At 36.1% G+C, this 18,513-nt stretch overlaps 3 protein-coding genes across 3 annotated transcripts in view; 1 reads left to right on the top strand and 2 right to left on the bottom strand.

Moving 5' to 3' along the window:
- Positions 1-15,474, bottom strand: part of LOC132198935 (bicaudal D-related protein homolog) — a 32,483-nt gene extending 17,009 nt beyond the window's left edge. Inside the window, exon 1 of the mRNA XM_059623267.1 lies at positions 14,998-15,474. Coding sequence (XP_059479250.1) covers positions 14,998-15,288 — 291 coding nt within the window. The 5' untranslated portion in view covers positions 15,289-15,474. The remainder of the gene's footprint in view (positions 1-14,997) is intronic.
- Positions 15,475-15,823: 349 nt separating this feature from the next.
- Positions 15,824-17,810, top strand: LOC132198888 (small ribosomal subunit protein mS29). The gene is made up of 9 exons (XM_059623169.1): positions 15,824-15,974; positions 16,126-16,262; positions 16,324-16,537; positions 16,593-16,685; positions 16,744-16,880; positions 16,932-17,092; positions 17,145-17,286; positions 17,344-17,439; positions 17,503-17,810. The coding sequence occupies exons 1-9, from the start codon at positions 15,947-15,949 to the stop codon at positions 17,701-17,703; spliced, it is 1,209 nt and encodes a 402-aa protein (XP_059479152.1). The 5' UTR covers positions 15,824-15,946; the 3' UTR covers positions 17,704-17,810.
- The window catches only part of LOC132198887 (uncharacterized), a 106,460-nt gene continuing 105,750 nt past the window's right edge, over positions 17,804-18,513 (bottom strand). The window contains exon 17 of the mRNA XM_059623168.1: positions 17,804-18,276. Coding sequence (XP_059479151.1) covers positions 18,094-18,276 — 183 coding nt within the window. The 3' untranslated portion in view covers positions 17,804-18,093. The remainder of the gene's footprint in view (positions 18,277-18,513) is intronic.

Consider the following 18,513-nt stretch of genomic DNA (forward strand, 5'->3'; position numbering starts at 1 on the left):
GCTTATTATTTTTAAAAGATGCTCATTACACTCATCTGCTGGCAAAAGAAAATTATTTGCGCAGTGAGGTTCCACTTGAAATATCCCAAATCACACATAATTTGGCTTTTCACAATTTCACACATTTTATCATATTAAAAAGCTGCGCCATATTGTCTGAAAACCAATTTTAATTTTTTACGCGGACAAAAAGTGAAACAAATAAAGAATCTTTTGAACAAGCTGGATTTGTGTCTCAATGCATGATGGATATTCCGCTGACTAGCCAAGTAGGACATAGACCAATATGCAATGGGAGGTTCACGCTTGCTGATCACGGCTGTTGCCTAATAATCGCGGCGGCCCAGAGATCACCACGGCGATTTTCCTTTGCGTCTCAGATCGAGTGTTTATTTATGCAATGCACCGCTGACTTTTTGCTTTTCTCTTCACTAGGAAGTTGCAGTGGAAAAAAGCTTGTTTTTTTTAATTTTTTTTTTCTTGTTCCGCACCATTTCCGGACACCTGGCCGACGCTCCTGCTGGTTTGTTATGCACGCAGCATGTGTGGAGCCACCCCTATGCTGCGGGTTTCCCACCCCCTGCAGCGGACATGTGACTGCGAGTGTGTTGAGGGATGTTAACGCACAGTGCTGCTGCTCGATTGCGTGCAACGGATTGCAAATAGAAGCGCAGAGCAGGTGCGGTGGAATTAATTATGAAACGTTGACGATAAAAGAAAACTTGCCAATAAATAATATATTCATTTTAACCGTTTTTTAGATTCTTGATAAAAAAAAAATTGCAACATTTTAACCCTCCTAATCAATAAACTTCAAATGGGGTAAAAAAGGTTTTAAGAAGAAGAAAATCGTTTCATTAAATTGAACTACAGAGTTTTGGAATTAGAAATAATAAAATAATCATACATTTTGATGAGATTCTTAATAAAAATTTGTTGTAAATTATGAAGCGAAATATAGAATTTAATATTAATTATAAAATTGAGCTTGAAAAATTTCAGGATCATTCTTTTCACAAAATAAACGCAGAAATGGAATCCGGAAGTGAAAATCATGACGCTTAATTTTGCGAAATTGTGTTTTCAAAATGCGTCACTTTTTCAGGATATCAGCCTTTTGAAATCACGTCAGGGCGCCAGTCGCTTTTCAAGGCGAAACGCGAGCAACTTCCTTTTCCGAGGGCCACACGTCGTCGCTCCGCCGCGTTTAACGATGCAAATAAATGGCAAAAGCGTCTGGCCGCGCCGAATTGCATTAAAGCACCACTTCATACTTTATCTCATTTTCTCCGCCGCTTTTCGTCTCGACAGCAGAGGAAGCCTTGCGCGTTGCAAAGCACATTCGGACTGCGTGCATTTTCCGCGTCAGCTTGGGAAATCGACCGTGCAGCTACGACAATGGAAGCCTCTGCGGACTGCAGAACTGTTTCTCAATTTACCTGGCAAGGACGATTTCTGTTTTCGGCACCGAGCGTAAAATTGATCAATTTCGGCAGGCGTGACTCTTTCATCACAAATTTTGCATGCTTAGTTAATTTCGAGTTATGCAATTTAATTGAAAAATTTAATTTTGTTGGAAGATTTGAACGAAATAAATGAAGTTTGATCATCCAACCGCAATTAACGTGATGGCCTTTCTTGTATAATCTCCTCTATTAAAATGATAAATGACTGTTTTTTATCCTCTCATCCAATCCACCGCAAAAGTGCAAAATTAATGGTTCGCAACTCGAGCACTCCCTTAATTAACCTGTTCCGCCTGCGCTCATAAATAAAGTCACGGAAAATATGTAAACAAAGCTCCATAATTCATCCAAGGAGCATCTCATCGTTTCTGCTAATAACTCCGTTTTGTAACAAACTTTCCCAGAGGCGCAGCAATTCCAAAACAGAAGCAAAACGTGCATAATCGTTTCGTGCCTCGATAAGTTGAGTGAGTGCGAGGTTGCGACCTTAGCCGGAGCGTGAACAATCACGTGTCTGCTGCTTTTTCACTCCATGGAAAAAGTCTAGCCTTTTATTTTCCGCCTTTGATGCTTTGGCAAAGCTTTAGCGAACTAGGAAATCGAGGCAAACAATATTAAATGGAATAAGCGTTTGATCTTGTTAGGAAAGGCTCACTTAAGCAAGCTTAAATTGTCTTAGAGTTAATGGGATTTGAAGAAGGAATTATATTTGCTTGTCTTGAAAGCAGATAAATGTGTATTTCGTTTGAATTTATTTCAATTTAATTTTCTTGAAGATGAATTGAATTAATATTTAAATAATTAAATATAAAATTTTGATTTCCTTTTTGCAAAATTGAAACTTTTTGCTTAGATGTCGAATTTTTTTTACATTAAAGAGCTTAAAACACTGTTTACAAATGAAAAGCAACAATAATAATAATAAAATTACCTAAAATAATTAAATTTCATGAAGTCCATGTCAATGTTTTAGTTAATCAAGGGCAAAAATTGCAGGAAATGATGGATTAAAAATTATCTCATAATTTTTCTGGCCATAAACTGCGCAAGAACGGATTGAAGGAAAAAACGTCTGCATTTTCACAGTCTAGAAAGTGAAAAGGCCACCTAATTAGACAAAAAGCGTCAAGTGGAGCGCTCGCCGCCGTCTGCATTTTGCTGTTTAATATTTCACAGGACACGGCGCTTTCATGGTCCGTAACCCTTTGCAACAGGAAAAGAGCCACTTCAGAATAAACTGACGTCACTTTTTTCTGAATTCCCGGCAATGAGGCATTGAGCACCGGGGCGTAAAGTCCTCTCCGTTCGCAAGGCCGTGCAATCGAAAAAATTATTTTATTCGACTTGTGAAATTGAATACGTTGGGACGAGAACGAAAATTAAGTGTGAAGAAGTGTGTATTTCATGAAGTTGGCGAAACAGAAAGATTTAATTACAACTGAATAAAGAGACTTGTGGGAAATTGAATTAATGTAATTGGAGTGCGTCGTTTTGGGGAGAAAGGAATGTGCTAGGTAAGAATTTAATTAGGACAATTTCATTGTGGAACACTCAGAAGTTTTCTTTCTTTCATGAAAATCACAATCAGTTTCAAAATATAATACCTTTTTGTGTCTGTTTTTCACGATGAGAACAACGCAAAATTTAATTACGGAATTCATTTCAAACATATGTCACTCGAAAACTGCTTTTGAATTTTTGCACGAGAAAACTTTCCATTTTTGTAATCCGTCTGAAAGATCAGCACGTAAAACAGGTGGATGAACAACGGTTTAGAAATTTCGCGACATTTTTAGGCTGCAACATTAATCGAATTCGTGACTCGATTTTTGCGATGATAAAAGATTTTTCACTTTGGAAAGAACCAAATTTTAATAATAGATCGTCCGTTTGCAATAACACGAGCGATCGATTTCTCACGCGCGTCCCTTGGTAACGAGATTGCGAAAGGCAAGGTCAAAACATCATCTAATCGGATTTGATTCGATTAATTCAGAACTTTCGGGCAAACCGAAATAGATCTCGGACGTGCGTGCAAATGGGAAGAGAAGCCGCAGAAGACAAAAGACGTACTTTTCTTTGTGTTCAACGAAATCCAGAGAGTCTCAAGTGATCCTGATTGGAGGTGACTCACGTTTTTCAACGCTCTTGTGCAAGCCTGCTTTGTAAACCGCACTCCTTTGGTATTGAATAAATATACATGTCTGTCAAGCAGCTCACCTTTTACAACCACACAAACGCTGGTTTTACTTTTTCTTGCACGAGGAAAATTGTTTTCCATCAATTTCCATAGCCGTTGGATGAAAAGAAGCAAGGTTACGTCACTTTCAATTGCCTTCGTCTCGGATTCAAAGGAATATGTAAGAAAATAAATCGGATCGGTTTTCTTCTTCAAGTGTGTGGGACGCGGGAAAATATCTGACCGCAAGAAATTGACCTATTGAAATGATTCTCTTTCTTTCCCATGCGTTTATTCATTTATTCACACAAGATTCAAAATATAGTGGGAATCGGCGCAGTTATGAAAAATTGCCATCGTCGTTTGGATATTATTCAGAATTCACATGCTCCAGATATCGGGTGAGAAAAAGGTAATAAATCGGCACAATTAAAACTGTGCATTATAATTCTGCATACATAAAATATTTCACACGGAAGTGTCGAATAAAAAACGCCCTGATTCTGCAGAGAGTTTCGGAAAATCCATTAGTAAATTAGGGAAAGCGTATGTTTGTGTCATTTCCGCACTCTAATCGTGGAAGGGGTGGAATGTAGGTTAAGGGTGTGTGACCAGCAGCCGTGTCAATTAACGGGTGCAACTGCACGCATGCACCGAAGGACGAAGGTTTAATGCTGTCGTCAAAATCAACTCGCGCTTTACTTTCAAAGTGCCGCGCCGAAATATCGACTTATTAGCGAAGGCCGAGTCACCATAGAAACTGAGGTCAAACATCGCTTGGCACGCGAAGCTTTTAGCAGTTCGGAGATAAAGCACTGTCCGTATGTTTTGTTTGCGGTTTTCCTAAAATTTCCTTTTCCGATTTCGGTGGAAAAAAATTGAAGATTGACCTTTAGTCTTATAAAAAGAGGAATAATCTGATAAAATAAATCAATTTTTGTGCGCATCTGAGCAGTTAAAATTTCTTCCAATTCTCAGTGTTAATATTTTAGAATTTGAAAATAATAAAATACATAAACGAATAAACTAAATTATCTTTCAAAAGCTTCTTATGATTACTTTTGTGAAATTGTAAACACTTAATAATAATTAATATATAATGATGATGACTTTCTTCAAATGGTTGTTATTGTTGAGTGTGTTTTTACTATTCTAATTAGTGTAGAGTAGTGTCTTTGTTTTTGTTGTAGTGTAAACCCAGGGTTTAATTTTTAAGAGGTCACTGTCCTAGAAGAACTTTACTTAAAATGCATGCCTAAATTTTGACATTTAATTAACGAATTAATTTTAAATGGCTCAAAACTTTTATCCTTTGGTGTCACAAAAAATATATGACTTAATTAAAACCCGAAAAATTTGGGCTAACAGAGCACATTTTCAGTAAAAACCTCTTAAAATTGATGAAAGTTGTTAATTTCAACAACATTTTAGCTTTAGAATGTTTGGTAATAAAATAGACTGAATTATGCAAACTAAAACAATTGAACAACATTGCATAAAAAAATTATCTCACTTTACACTACTTTTTTGACAGTACGAGCAATTCACCCCTTTTTCAGTGCGTAACAAACGCGCCTCAAATGAGGTTATGTAAAATTGGCAAATGCAGTATTTTTCGCGATAACCGTATCTCTCTGGGAATAGAACAAGCCTTTGTTTCTTTATTCTTTGGCGATAAAAACACCGAGCTTGCATGCAGCACGAATCGATGTGTGTTTGTTTGTTTGCATTATAATGACCAGCGAGAGGACCGACTCCCGTTATACCCATGCATTATCCTCGTCTAGTGAGATGATGGACTGCGTTGCACCATCTCTCACATTTTTTATCCTCTTCGACCCACCTTGCTGCTCTCTCACGAGAACAAGCACCGCTCCAGATAATAATAAACAAATTAAAACGCACCGGCCAGGCTGAAAACGGACCGTTTGGAAATCTGAATCTCGGTGTGAGAATCGCATTGTCTACATGAAATGCGTTTCGCAATGAAACGATTTTCAATGCCTGACGACAGAATTTTGACGTTTAAATTGCACCGAGCTGTCAACTGGAATAGCCAATGATCTACTTTTTCAGCCAGGTTTTGTGCCAATTAATTTCATGGGAATTTTTATATTTTATTCTGTAACCGACAAATTGTCAGAGATAATAATTCCAAAATATAGTGGTTTTTTTTTAGTCGGCGCATAATCAGATTTGATTATTTTGGCACGGTTTCTCTAATAGGAATTAATTCGAACGCCGCACAATTTTTGCGGTTGATTACAATTGAACACGGAATCCGCCAAGCGTGCGGTGTCCATTCAAATTCTCCATCCAGCCAAATAACTTATGAATAAAATAATGCGCTAATGTTTATTTTTAATCACGTCGACTGCTCCTGGGAAAATCGACGGGGCGACGTCTGCAATAATAATGTCGCCTCTTTTGTCTCTTCCCATGAAAAATCACCTAATTTGAATTCAGCAAAGCATCACAAATAAAAAATATTGTATATTTTCTGGCTGACGCATCCTTTGTAATGGCTGATGTACACAGATAAAAAAAGAACGTCTTGATGCTCAAGGTAAATAACCCGTCATTGTGATCATTGAGGACGAGGATCAATGAAGATAAAAATTGCTTCGGGTTTTTTCTCAAAATAAAAATCACCTCTCTCTTTTTTTAGAAAATCAGCCACACGATTTATTGCTAAATTAATTTGTATGAAAAATTTTCATTATTCAAACAAATTAGTAAATAAATTCGCGAAAGCTCGTCTCTTTTGAAATATAATTGTGGTGAAATCCCAAAGCGCGACGCGTGCTAATTATCCGCAGCCAAGGTCGATAATTTTAATGATGATTTTAGTAAATTGAAGCGCGCGAGCGGATGTTGGTGCCGAGATAGAACATTCAGTTCAGGCAGGACTTTCGACGGCAGACCTTGAGGTGCGGACGTGCACCTCGCGGAGTGGCTTTAAAAAAATATATAATACTCAGTGAAAAGCGTGGTTAATTGACGAGCAGCGGCACACAGACTTCCCTTTCTTGATCGCAAGCCTTGATCAACATGAAACGTGCTGAGGATAATTTCATTCTTCAAGCAATGAAAAAACGGAATGCAGCAATAAAAAAAAATTCTACTAGAAACCATAACTCGAGCACGTGGGAACTGATCCCACTCTTTGTTTCCATTGAATTTATAAAAAAAGTACACGTTCGTGACGATTCGTGTGGAAAAAATCTGCAAACTTATGGCGTAGTTGGCCATTTTTTTACAATTGTATGAAAGTTTGACATGTTTTAACAGAGTAAATAATAGAGGTGCTGGCATAATAAAAGAAGTTTGGCCATGAAAACTGCCTTTATCATTTTATCCATCTCCCACCTAGGCGAATTAATAATCATGTTGGGTTAGTAATTATGAGAACAAAGCTCTGTTTTATTTCCAAATAAAGCGCGCAATTTTTTACACGAGGTTCGAGATCAATAAATAAGAAGGTGCAGAAAAACTTGGCGCGAAAGTAATTGCTGCATTGTTGAAAGTCCCAAGGCGAGAGAGTTGTTTGGCGAAAACGCGACCACTTGCACTTCTCGTCGCAAACCTGCAATTTTACTCTTTCTATGTAATTATTTACAAATCAGTTCTTACATCAGAAGCCATGCTGGTCGCAAATGCACTCGCATGTGACACAAAAATAATCACCAGCAGTGCAAATTCGCGGAGAGAAAAACGTGCTCCCGGACAAGCGAACACGAGACGGGCTGTTTTGATTGATGTTTTGCAGACAAACTGATCCTCTTAGGGCACGCTGCGGCAAACGCAGTTCACGTGTTATAGCGAATGCTCCGCTTTTGGTCTCTGTAGGAAAAATATCAGAGTAAAGCTTTTCTTTCCGGAGAGTTTTTAGACTTCGGCTATTTTCTGATGCAATATACGACGCTTTGATGTGTAAAACTTGTAAGATTTCTTTGAGTGGGTTGTTATTTGCAATGAGAGTGACAAATTTGTACTTGAAGCTGCTCGAAGGGTATAATACGTCATGAGTTACGCCAGCAAGAAAAGGGCTAATTTTTCGTCTGTTGTAATTGTAACGAACAAAAAATTGTTATCAAAATGAAAAACAAATTTAAAACCGACTATTTAATTTTAAATTTATGAGGAGTCTTATTTACGAATTATTTTAATTGACAGATGAAATTCTGCCCCTTTAAACCTGAATCAAAATATTCCATATTAATATAACTTTGAAAAATAATACCTTTATTATAAAAAAGGGAATAATATAAAGTTGTAGAACTTTCTTAACTGGATTGACTGCGGTTTCATCTTTTCTTAACGCGCTATTTTTAAACTATACATATATTTTTCAAAGAAATCGGTAACACGACGCAAAAAGTGTCACGTCTGTGTCACTTGAAGTTTGATAGGTGCCCGGCCACGACCCTTTCTCGACCGACTCAGCCTAGGCCCAGCATGTTCGGAGCGAAACACAATATTCTATCCCGCCGCAGCTCGGTACTCTTTTTACTGCAGCCTTACAGCATTACCGACAGAGATAAAGTGACGTCAAGAAAAAAAGGAGTGAGGCAAGGTCTAGTCATTACTCTTGCCGATGTAATTTATCAGGAAAACTCTTGATCCACAGCGCACGCCAAGCGAAAATTTATACATAATAAATGCAGCTGTAAAATTCATTTTTTTTTCTCCTCGGTCATGATTCTCTGCGTTTTTGCAATAAAACTTTACAACTAAACCGATGTCAATTCAAAGCTGAAAATCATTTAAAAACAATGAGTCACGATTATTCTTGCACAACTATATGATTTCCCCGTGAAAATTATTTTTAAAAGCTCATTGTGAGTGTGAATCTGTCTAGCATTGACCTACGCACACCTGCAGCTTTTCCTCTCTAAGGCCAAGCAATATTATTATCTCCGAGCACCGCCAATTAATTTCGCAAGTTAACACAAAATGATATTTGTTTAAATAAAAAAAAAGAAGTAATAAACGCCCTTTGGCGAAGAAACTCTGATTTTATTTGCTTTGCGATAAAACCATTGTCAATGGCACTCGAGTGTGTGGCCCAAATTCACCTGAATTGCACACTCTCAGGTGACTCACCTTTGCCAAATGACATCAATCAACAGCAGGTCGCCGCACCCAATTTTCTCTATGCTCGGAATCTTAATAATTAATCGCGTTTGGCCAGACGAAAATGAATCGCCTTGGAAGCGGCCAATGTCGATGAGCCAACCTTGCCCCATCGATTTTCCTCCCCAAGTGAACTAGCCGGCGAGTTTAAAATATTATATTATACGAGCGTTGCGTGCGGCTCAGGTGTATTAGGCCGCGCACTCATTTATGCGGAAGGTCTCTCGCCATGAATAAGTCAGACCCATATATACACATTCTGTGCACCAGAGAGATATGGAAGGCCTCGAATGAAATGCCCATGCACCGTACCAATTGCGTCATCGGACGTCACGAATTGAAACCTTGCCACGTCAAACTTGGTCCAATTAACAATTAATTTATGTTGAATTATTATTATTATTGTTCATTTGTCCAAATTGTTATATCACATTGTTATGTTGGAACCAATTTATTTGAAATATAAAAGGAATTGGTGGATAAAACGGCACGACCACTAGCAATAATTATAAAATTATTATACTTTTCTCTGATAAAACTCAATTCCTTCAAGTTTTAAAGTTTGCAGTTCATTTGGATAATTTAATGCAAATTTCAATTTATTGTTTGCTGAGGTGCAACAAGAGTTCAACCTCGGAAGCAAATTTGTGTTTCAATTCATCGATTTTGGTGTGGGTTGTGGTCGTTGGAGGTCAATCAATGAGAGTGCAGACTTTATAGTTTTATTTCCAACACGGAACTGTCTAGAATATTCATGTTGATGTTTTTGTTTTGAGTGCGCGTTACGTGAACGCAAGCAAGCGCTCGTAATTGTTCCGAGTAATAAAAAAGGAGTTTTCTTTTTCTTGCACAGCCAGACGCACTATCCGCCGGATGAGTTACATTAGCGCCTTTTTCCCCAGACGAGGAGTTCCATTTATTAAAGTGTATACCGTGCGTTAATTTTATTTATTTATTTTGTACGAGCACTTTTGTTTAAAAAAAGTCTGCTTTATTGCGCAGCGAAATTGCACCGCTTGTTTATTTATGAAGCTCATTGCACTGCTACTTGCGCAATTATTATGATTTTGCCAGAGCCTTAATTTTGTTTTGCGAAATGAATTTTAAATTAAGGAAGCAAATCAGGGCAGTCTCAAATAATTGAGAAAGAAAGTCTGCTTGCCGGAGGAATAATTTGACGGAAATTCAAACTGGTCCGTCATTCGACTAATTTGAGAGGAGAAAAAAATTTGTATATTCAATCATTCTGCTCGTTGCACCCATAAAACGATGGCTGACCGCAGGACATGTGCTCGGAATAATTTTGCGCAGACCTTTATACGGCTGCCTTTCATAAAAGAAAAACTAATCCGCCCGTGCGCGGCCAATTGAGAAGAAAAATAAATAAATCACTGGCCAATTGCGCCTCTCTTGAGTTTCAGAAGAAGTGCAATAAATAAATTAGAGACCAAATTGGAATGCCCGATAAGACTTTTAAGCTGGATTATCTGGACGAGGAGAGCACTCAAGCTGCAGTATCAATTATAAATCCAAACTTGCTGCGAGGTCAACCCCTTCACTCGGCATAATTCAATCCCCGACCGGCGCAGGCTGGTAATAAAATAACCCTGCAGATAGGAACACGAGTTATGTTTCTTTGATGTTAGGGCGTTGTCCCTTTTTTATTTCGAGTTGCTCCAGCTGCTTGAATAAAGTTGATTTTAATTTAAATTTAAAATATGAAAAGACGACACTAAAAAGATAAAATTTAAATTCAATTTAATTTTTATCTCTATTTTACTTAAAAGCAAGGATTTTATTAAATTTTAATTTAAAAAAATGATATTATCAATTACTAATTAATGTTTAGATTTACAGAAAAAACTTGATTAAATTGCGGCTGAAATTTTTTAGCGAAGTTTCTGGTTTTGTTGAGTTATTTTGAATCTTGCCATAATTTGAGACTTTTTGGTACAAAAAACGGGCATGGAAGGAAAGCTTCTGATGCTCATTCGAATTCAGGAGGGGTGATGAACTTGCAGCTTCTCTCGTGAAAACAACATCCTGTGATTCATCTCTCGCAATGCCGGTCACGGTGCTTGACACCGCAGCCTTCCTTTTAGTTTTGGGCGCATCTTTCTCGCTCACAATCGCTCCTTTCGCTCGCCAGAAAAAAAGGGCGGTCTTTAATTGGTCGCATGAAATTAACCGCTGAGGCGAATTTTGAATCACTCGCTCTGTGCGACGCGAACGATTGAAATAATCTCTGGACGAATGTAAATAGCCAGCGTTGGAACTTTCACTGGCGTTGCACACCCATCAGAAGGTTAATTGCACTTACTTAGCTGCATTCACGGATAGCCGAGACCGTTTCTAATGACGGAATCTCTCAGCAATTTGCCATATAGTTGTTGCAGTTTAGCAAAGTCGAATGCGTGCTTCTCGACGGAGAGATTAAAGTGATTGATATGTAATCATTAAATTGTGCTGAAATGGAAAGCTTACATTTAATTTCATTCTAAATTGCTTTTCATTTTAAAATTGATCATGATTTTTTGATAAAAATTTCGTCATTATAATTGTAAGAATTCTTAAATAAAAACAGATCAAATCACATGTCAAAAACTTCACATCAAGTAAAATTATTTTTATTCTAAAATGAAATTATAAAAAAAAAAAAATATTATAATTTTAAGAGACTTAAAATAAAAATCGAATTATTTCCAAAACTTGATCAAATAAAATTGTTTCCATTTTAAATTGCTTTTTATTCTAAAATAAATTATAAATTACTATTTTTGAAAAAAATCAATCATAATTGGTAAGAATTTCAAAATAAAGAAATAGAATCACTTCAAAAACTTCATCAAATAAAATTATTTCCATTCTAAAATGAAATTATAATTTTTGAACAAAAATTTCATCATAAAAGTAGGAATTTAAAAAAAAAATGAATAATTTCATAAACTGCATCAACTAAAATTAATTTTAATTTATTATTTTAACCTGGTCACGTGATCTTGGAAATTGAGAAAAATTTCAGAACAATTAATTTGTGTTTTATTTGTCCTCTTGTCGGCCAGCCACTTGAATACCATTTGACACGAATTATATAAGTTCAGGTCAACAGAAATAGTCAATTATACTTTTGATTCGGCAGTCATTATTCTAAGAGTGCTCCAAAACTAGTTACAAAGTCAAGAGAGATAAGCATCCCATGCAACTGCATTTTTGATTTCGATTACGGAGCTTCAGCCTTGGTTCACAAAGCAATCGGCACTTTTCAAGACCATCTTCGGTGCTCTATCAGAGGCCCAGTATGCTAATGTTAAAGACAAAGCCGCCGATGTGACACAGAAATAATAATTATTTCAATCACTTTCGTTCAATGCAAAACAAAAGAGGCTCCTGACCTTCTTTGAATGTTTTATATATTTTTTTCACCGAGGGCATTAATTGGAGTGATGCTTTTATAAACTTTGCATTTTAAAATCGATACGACCGGTGACGTCGCTCGACGTGTTTGCAGTTGAAGAAAGTTTAATGTCGTTTCTGCTTGGCCACCGGATTGAATAACCTTGCTCGGCCGAATATAAAAGTGCGCACAGCGGTGCTGATCTATCAAAATAATGTCACCGACTGCTGCAAAAGTTTATTTCCGTGTTCCGTCGTGCGCTTTTTAATGGTTCAGCTGCTTCTTTCACTCACAAATTTGAATGGAAATGGCCAGAAAGGTTCACAAATTCTGTCTCTATTTGAATGAATTTTTTTTTATAACAATTAGTTTTATATTTAAATGTAAAAAAAAATTGAAAAATTAATTTCTGGAATTAAAGATTTATTTAGTTTTAGAGAGAGTAGAATTTTCTGATGAAAACTGGGGAAAATTTTCCATTTAATTGGTTTTCAAGTTTTGTTTCAAAATCTGTTGAAATTAAGCAACATAATTTCAAAGTAAAAAAGAAATCATTATATATAAAAATATTTTGGTTTTTTCGTGCGTCTTTTTCTGATCATCGTGAGTTTGATTTCCATTTTTAGTCGGAGTTAGAGGCACGAAAACAAACAGAGACGGAACGGATGCCTGAGGTCCATCAATTCCTCGCCACGGTTCACGCGTGTCAGCATCAGCGGCGACAAATTGTTGTGGAAATATTAATGGGGCGTCTCTCGCGCCGCATTATTCCGAGCCCTTAAGATGCATTTATGGGCCACGGAGCACTAAAAATAAATGGGGTGCGCTCCCAGACACACAGAACATATGGACAGATGTACCAATTTTAATGTGTGCGACTGACTGACTAACAAGCACCAGCAGGCTTTTTCAACACACAATTCCATGTAACTTTATTTGTTTCAATTTCTGTACGAAAAAAAACCAAATTAAAAGACAAATTGTGATTAATATATATTGTGATATATATATATATATATATATATATATATATATATATATATATATATATATATATATATATATATATATATATATATATATATATATATATATATATATATATATATTAATGATTATTAATAATTATTCATGTGTATATTTTCTAGTGATTTATTTTTATTTAAAAAGATTAATTACATTAACTGGGAAATAAGATTTTGTTAAATTATTTTGATAGAATTTTTGATCAAAACCGATCGGTTTAATTTTTTTAAATTAGTCCATTTCAATTAAAAGTAAATAAATAATGCAATAATGATAATTTTATATTTAATGACCATAAAAAATTTAAAATATATTAATAATAATTATAGTAATAATATATTTTTAAATTTTCCAAATATAAAAAAAAATTTAGTAAATAAAATTGGAAAAATTTAATTTTAGCATTTAAATAATAATGTCTGATCACAAAAAATTGTTTTCGTTGATCTCTCGCACGGTTTCAATAATCATCTGAAAATCTTAACCCTGAAACTGAAGTTACACTTAAACAACACAAACAAGAGATTCTACACAAAAATTCTACAAAAACAAAAAAGACACGCACATTTAAACACAAATTTTAATTACTTTGTTCACATTTATCAAAGTTGCAAAATAATATTGCGGGAAATATAAAATATCGTGCGAACTTCGATTTCGATGGAAATTCCCCTGCAGGAAATGCGAATAACTCTCGGAAAATATTGAGCGGCCATCATTATTTTTCCACAGGAATGCAGCAGCATCCGGAAAATAACACAAGTTGCAAAATTTCCGCGCAGCAAAAGGCTGTGCAAAATCAAAAATTCCTGGCCTGACCTCCTTTTTAATAAATTTTCTACGCCGATCCTTTTGCTGCTGTTTCACGCCATGTTTTTTATTTTAAATTTTCCTTTTTATGCTCGTCCGAGTTTAAAAATCTGCGGACTGGAGTCGTTGGCAAAATTTTGCGCGAGTGACGAAATGGCGAAACCGGTTTCGCTCTCCGCCTCTGCGAAACTGCCGTATCTAGAGAGCATTGTGTATCCAGGTTATAGATTGGAGGCGGCGAGTCTTGGGTTCGGCGGAACGTGAGAGACGAGAGAGCTTTTTATTTGCGTACGACGAAAATGAGAACAAACGCAATCTATAAAAACAGCAAAAGTGTTTGGCAAAAAAACCTCCTTTTCATATTCGGAGCCAAAGCAAGGTAAAAATAAAAAGAAGAAAAATAAATCTGATGAAATTTACGATAAATTTCCCAAACTTTAAAAGAAGAAGATAATTGTTTTTTAAATTAAATTTCTTGATATTTTAAAATTACCTTCAAGCACGTTTGAAAATAATTGCTGACACTTTTGTTATACAATTTTGGTAATTAAAAATATTTGATGTTGATTTGATGTAATCTTTATTAACATTAATTAAATTAAAGTTACAAATTTCCTTAATTCAAAATAAATTATCATATTTCTATAAAATAGCTCTATTATTTGTTAAATTAAAGAATTTTTATTTAATTTCAATTCATTATGGTTAAATACTAGCCAAATTGTCCTACTATAATCAAATTATGTATCCATATAGAATACGATTATATAATATTATTTAATGAAATGTATTTTTACTATTGATTTATTTTAATTTAAACAAATAAATTTGCCGTAAAATTAGCCATTGCTCTATCATATTGATAAATTTATTTTCAAAACCGATTTTTTTGAAGATATATTTAATTAATCTAATAATCAAAAGTAACTGTTATGAAATAAAAATTGATTTTTTATAGAAATTTATATAAAATTAATTTGACTTACTTCAAGCTGTCGTGAGAAGTCCTCGGTCATCTTCTCGTGTTGCCTGGTGAGCTCCTGGTTTCGCTCGAGCAGGGCCTTTCCCAGTTCGGCGGCCAAGATGAGGTCCTTTTCCTTTTGGGCCAGCTGCGAGTAGACGTCGTCATTGGCACCCTCGGCGGCGGCCGCGCTGATTTCCTCGTTCCGACGCTGCATCTCGTAAATGTAATCTTCCAGGTCAAATTGCTCCCCGCTCGCGGCCGGGGTCAGGAGTTTTTTGCTACTGCTATCCTTCGCAAAGGTTGTCGATCGCATTATTGTTCGCCAATTCTAATTCGCACCTGAACCGCACCGGTCGAACGCGAATTCTTTGTAGCGCATAGTATGGAAAAAGGGGTGCACTCGCCAAACGAAAATGTCACAAACAAAAGAATAAAGGAGGTCGCGTGACGATTCACCCGATGGAGTGCATGTCCCGCACCTGACTGGAGTGTGCATGCATTCCAGGTAGACCGACGACGGACCGCGAACTCTCGGCGCCTCCTCCAAAGGGTTGCGTTCGCGGTTCTGAATTCCTAGGTATGGCGGCGCTTCAACGAGAGAGATTCGTTTTCCCGCCAATTAGTTTCAAAACTCGCCAACAGGGAACTCTGCAATTCGGTTTAGCAAATTTTTCTCTCATTAACCGGTTCTATTTTACTGAGTTTCAAAGTTTTCAAACTACATAGTTTCTAATTAAAACTCGTATTTTTCGAGCAATAATGGTGGAATAATCTTTAATAATTTTATTTGATCATAAGTTTATATTCATATTCTTTAGTTTGTCTTTCAAATTTTCGCAAATTTTAAACAAAATTATGTAACCGGTTCGTTAAATTTGTAAATAATTGATATACCGGCTCAAGTAAACACATGGATCACAAAAACAAAGTGAATTTTTAGGACTTTTAGCATTTTCCAAATTTTGGTAATTATGATTGGAAAAACAGTTTTAAGAGCACGTAAGTGTTAAATTGTTCTTATTAATTACTATTTCTAGATGAATTCCCCACTTTTTATTTATATTCTTCAGGCCTAAACGTGACCAACTTTTCAATACGCAACTTCTTGCTGTCCAATTTGTTTACATTTATCATCAATTTTTTATTTTAGTGGGCCACAGAAAAGAGGCCGTCAAAAGATGTGCGAGTTTTGCGTCCCGAGCGTCTTCAACGGCTCCACAGATGAGCATCCCTTCGTCTGAAGAATCAAGCAAACCCCTTCCGTTCTTCAGAACAAGAAGCAGTCCAGTACGCCCAAAAATTTTAATTTAACGACTGATTTTTAAGAATGAATTTGTTCAATTTGCAGACAGAGCAAAGCTCAAGCAATGGTGGTCAGTACTACACAGTTGACCCCGCAGTAAAAAAGCAGTTGTATTTGTACGGAGGAATTCCAAAGGAGTACGACGGTCTTTGCAAGACTTTCAAAGAAACCTGCATCATGGTGAGGGAACCAGCCTTGGAAATCATGCACTATCTGAAATCATCGAATTTCGACAATGCTGCAATCCGATATTGTCTCTGTAAGATAAATAAATATAAATTACAAATCCCAAAAGACGGACAAAACTTTTTCAGATGGAAGATTGGGCACAGGAAAATCTCTCACTTTGGCGCATTTACTTCATTATGGATTTGAAAATAACTTCCTCCTTGTCCACGTACCATGGAGTAAAAGAAAAAACATTTTTTATTATATTAAAATGTTTTCTTAAAATAATTTTTTTAGCTCCTTACTGGTTTAAACACCCAAAAGAGTACACAGACTGCCCAACAAAAGAGGGCTTTGCTGATTTGCCCATCGACGCTGCTGCCTGGCTGATGCACTTCAAGAACCAAAATGCCCACCTTCTTGCAGATCAAAACGTAGCTTTTTCCTTGTCTGTACACAAAAATTATTTATTAATGAAATTTTAGATAATTACCTCCCAAGACTGGGAGTTTAGCAAGAGAGAAGTCGTAAAAAAGGGCGCGCCGTTGAGTGAAATTATCGAAATGGGAATCAACAGAGTAAAGTACTCGACGAACTGCATCGAGGCTCTTCTACAAGAGGTTAAACAACTTTCAGACATGAAGAGGTTGATATCATTTAAGTTTTATTTTTATCAATCTAACAATTCCTCTGTCCAGGTGCAAAACGCTCGTAGTTATTGATGGATTCAACGGTTTTTATGACACCAAAACGAAAGTGCGGCTGGCTAATTTCCAATATTTGCCAGCGACGAAAGTAACCATCACTAGTCCTTTCATCAATATTACCAAGCAAGATTGGGTAAGAATGAGATACAAATTGTGCAAGACGGCTTTGCTAAATTTTGCAACTTTTTAGAGTAATGGTGCTGTCATTGTGTCCGTGGATGATAATGCCTTCCGTAGAGAAGACCATCGAAATACGATCTACCCAAAGGGTCTTTTGGGTGTTGAGGTAAATACATTTTACTCGCAACTCTTTAATAAAAATTAATACATTTTTTACTTAATTTTAAAGGGATTTGAACACTTGGACCCGTTTATTCCTGTTGAAACTAAGATTTACTCCAATAAGGAGTTTGACAGTTGCATTGAATACTACTTGGACCGCAGGTGGATCATCAATCCTCACGCCGCTTCCGAGGCAGGTAGGAAAGAACTCTCCTTTTTGAGCAACAACAATCCTTACCAGTTGATGAAAATCACCACTCCGCTGTAAACCATCATAGAACAAGTCTTTCCTAGGTTATTTGTAAATTTAAACGCAAAAAAATAAAAGAAATGTGCTGTTTTAAAATGCATAAACAAAAACTAATTACTCACTTTAATATTACAACATTTATTTTGACTTTTAGCAACACATATCACACAATAGTAGTTACTTATCGCGTATTTTACAATCTAGGACGTTTGCAACTCAGGCCGAACACTTACAAATTATTCCATCCAACGTGAACTGATGCCCTTTTGTGCTTCTACACATTCGCATTCATGTCTCCCTAAATCGTTACAAACTTCTTTGTAGGCACTTTGAAAACTTCTCATACATATTGCAGTCGATTTCCTCCTCGATCTCGCGCCATCAATTAGAGATGGGACTCAAGCTGATTTAAATGTCGTAAGGGTTGTCCGCGTATGGTGCCTCAGAGGTTGCCTCGATGTCGTAGCCAGTTTGAATGTGCGTTGCTGCGTAGCTTGGGTCGTTTTTGTCTTCTTTGGTCGAGTTGTAGCCTGATTCGTGGTAGCGCACTGGATACGTCAGTTGGTTGCCTTTGTCCCACGTAAACAGCTCCTAAAATTATTAAGATAAAACAAAATGATCTTTAATTTATATTTTGCTTTTTTAGTAAAAAATAAAAACAACAGCTTTTCTTATAATATTTTGAAGGGAAAACCAAATAAATATTTAATTTATTTTTGCTTTTTTTTTAGTAAAAAACGACAACAGAGCTTTTTTAATGTTCTAAAGAGAAAACAAAATGATTTTCGATTTATATTTTTTTTAGTAAAAAAATAACAACGAAGATTT

Source organism: Neocloeon triangulifer, unplaced genomic scaffold (genome assembly GCF_031216515.1).
Source record: "Neocloeon triangulifer isolate White Clay Creek 2 clone unplaced genomic scaffold, ASM3121651v1 ptg000013l, whole genome shotgun sequence".
NCBI lineage: Eukaryota > Metazoa > Arthropoda > Insecta > Ephemeroptera > Baetidae > Neocloeon > Neocloeon triangulifer.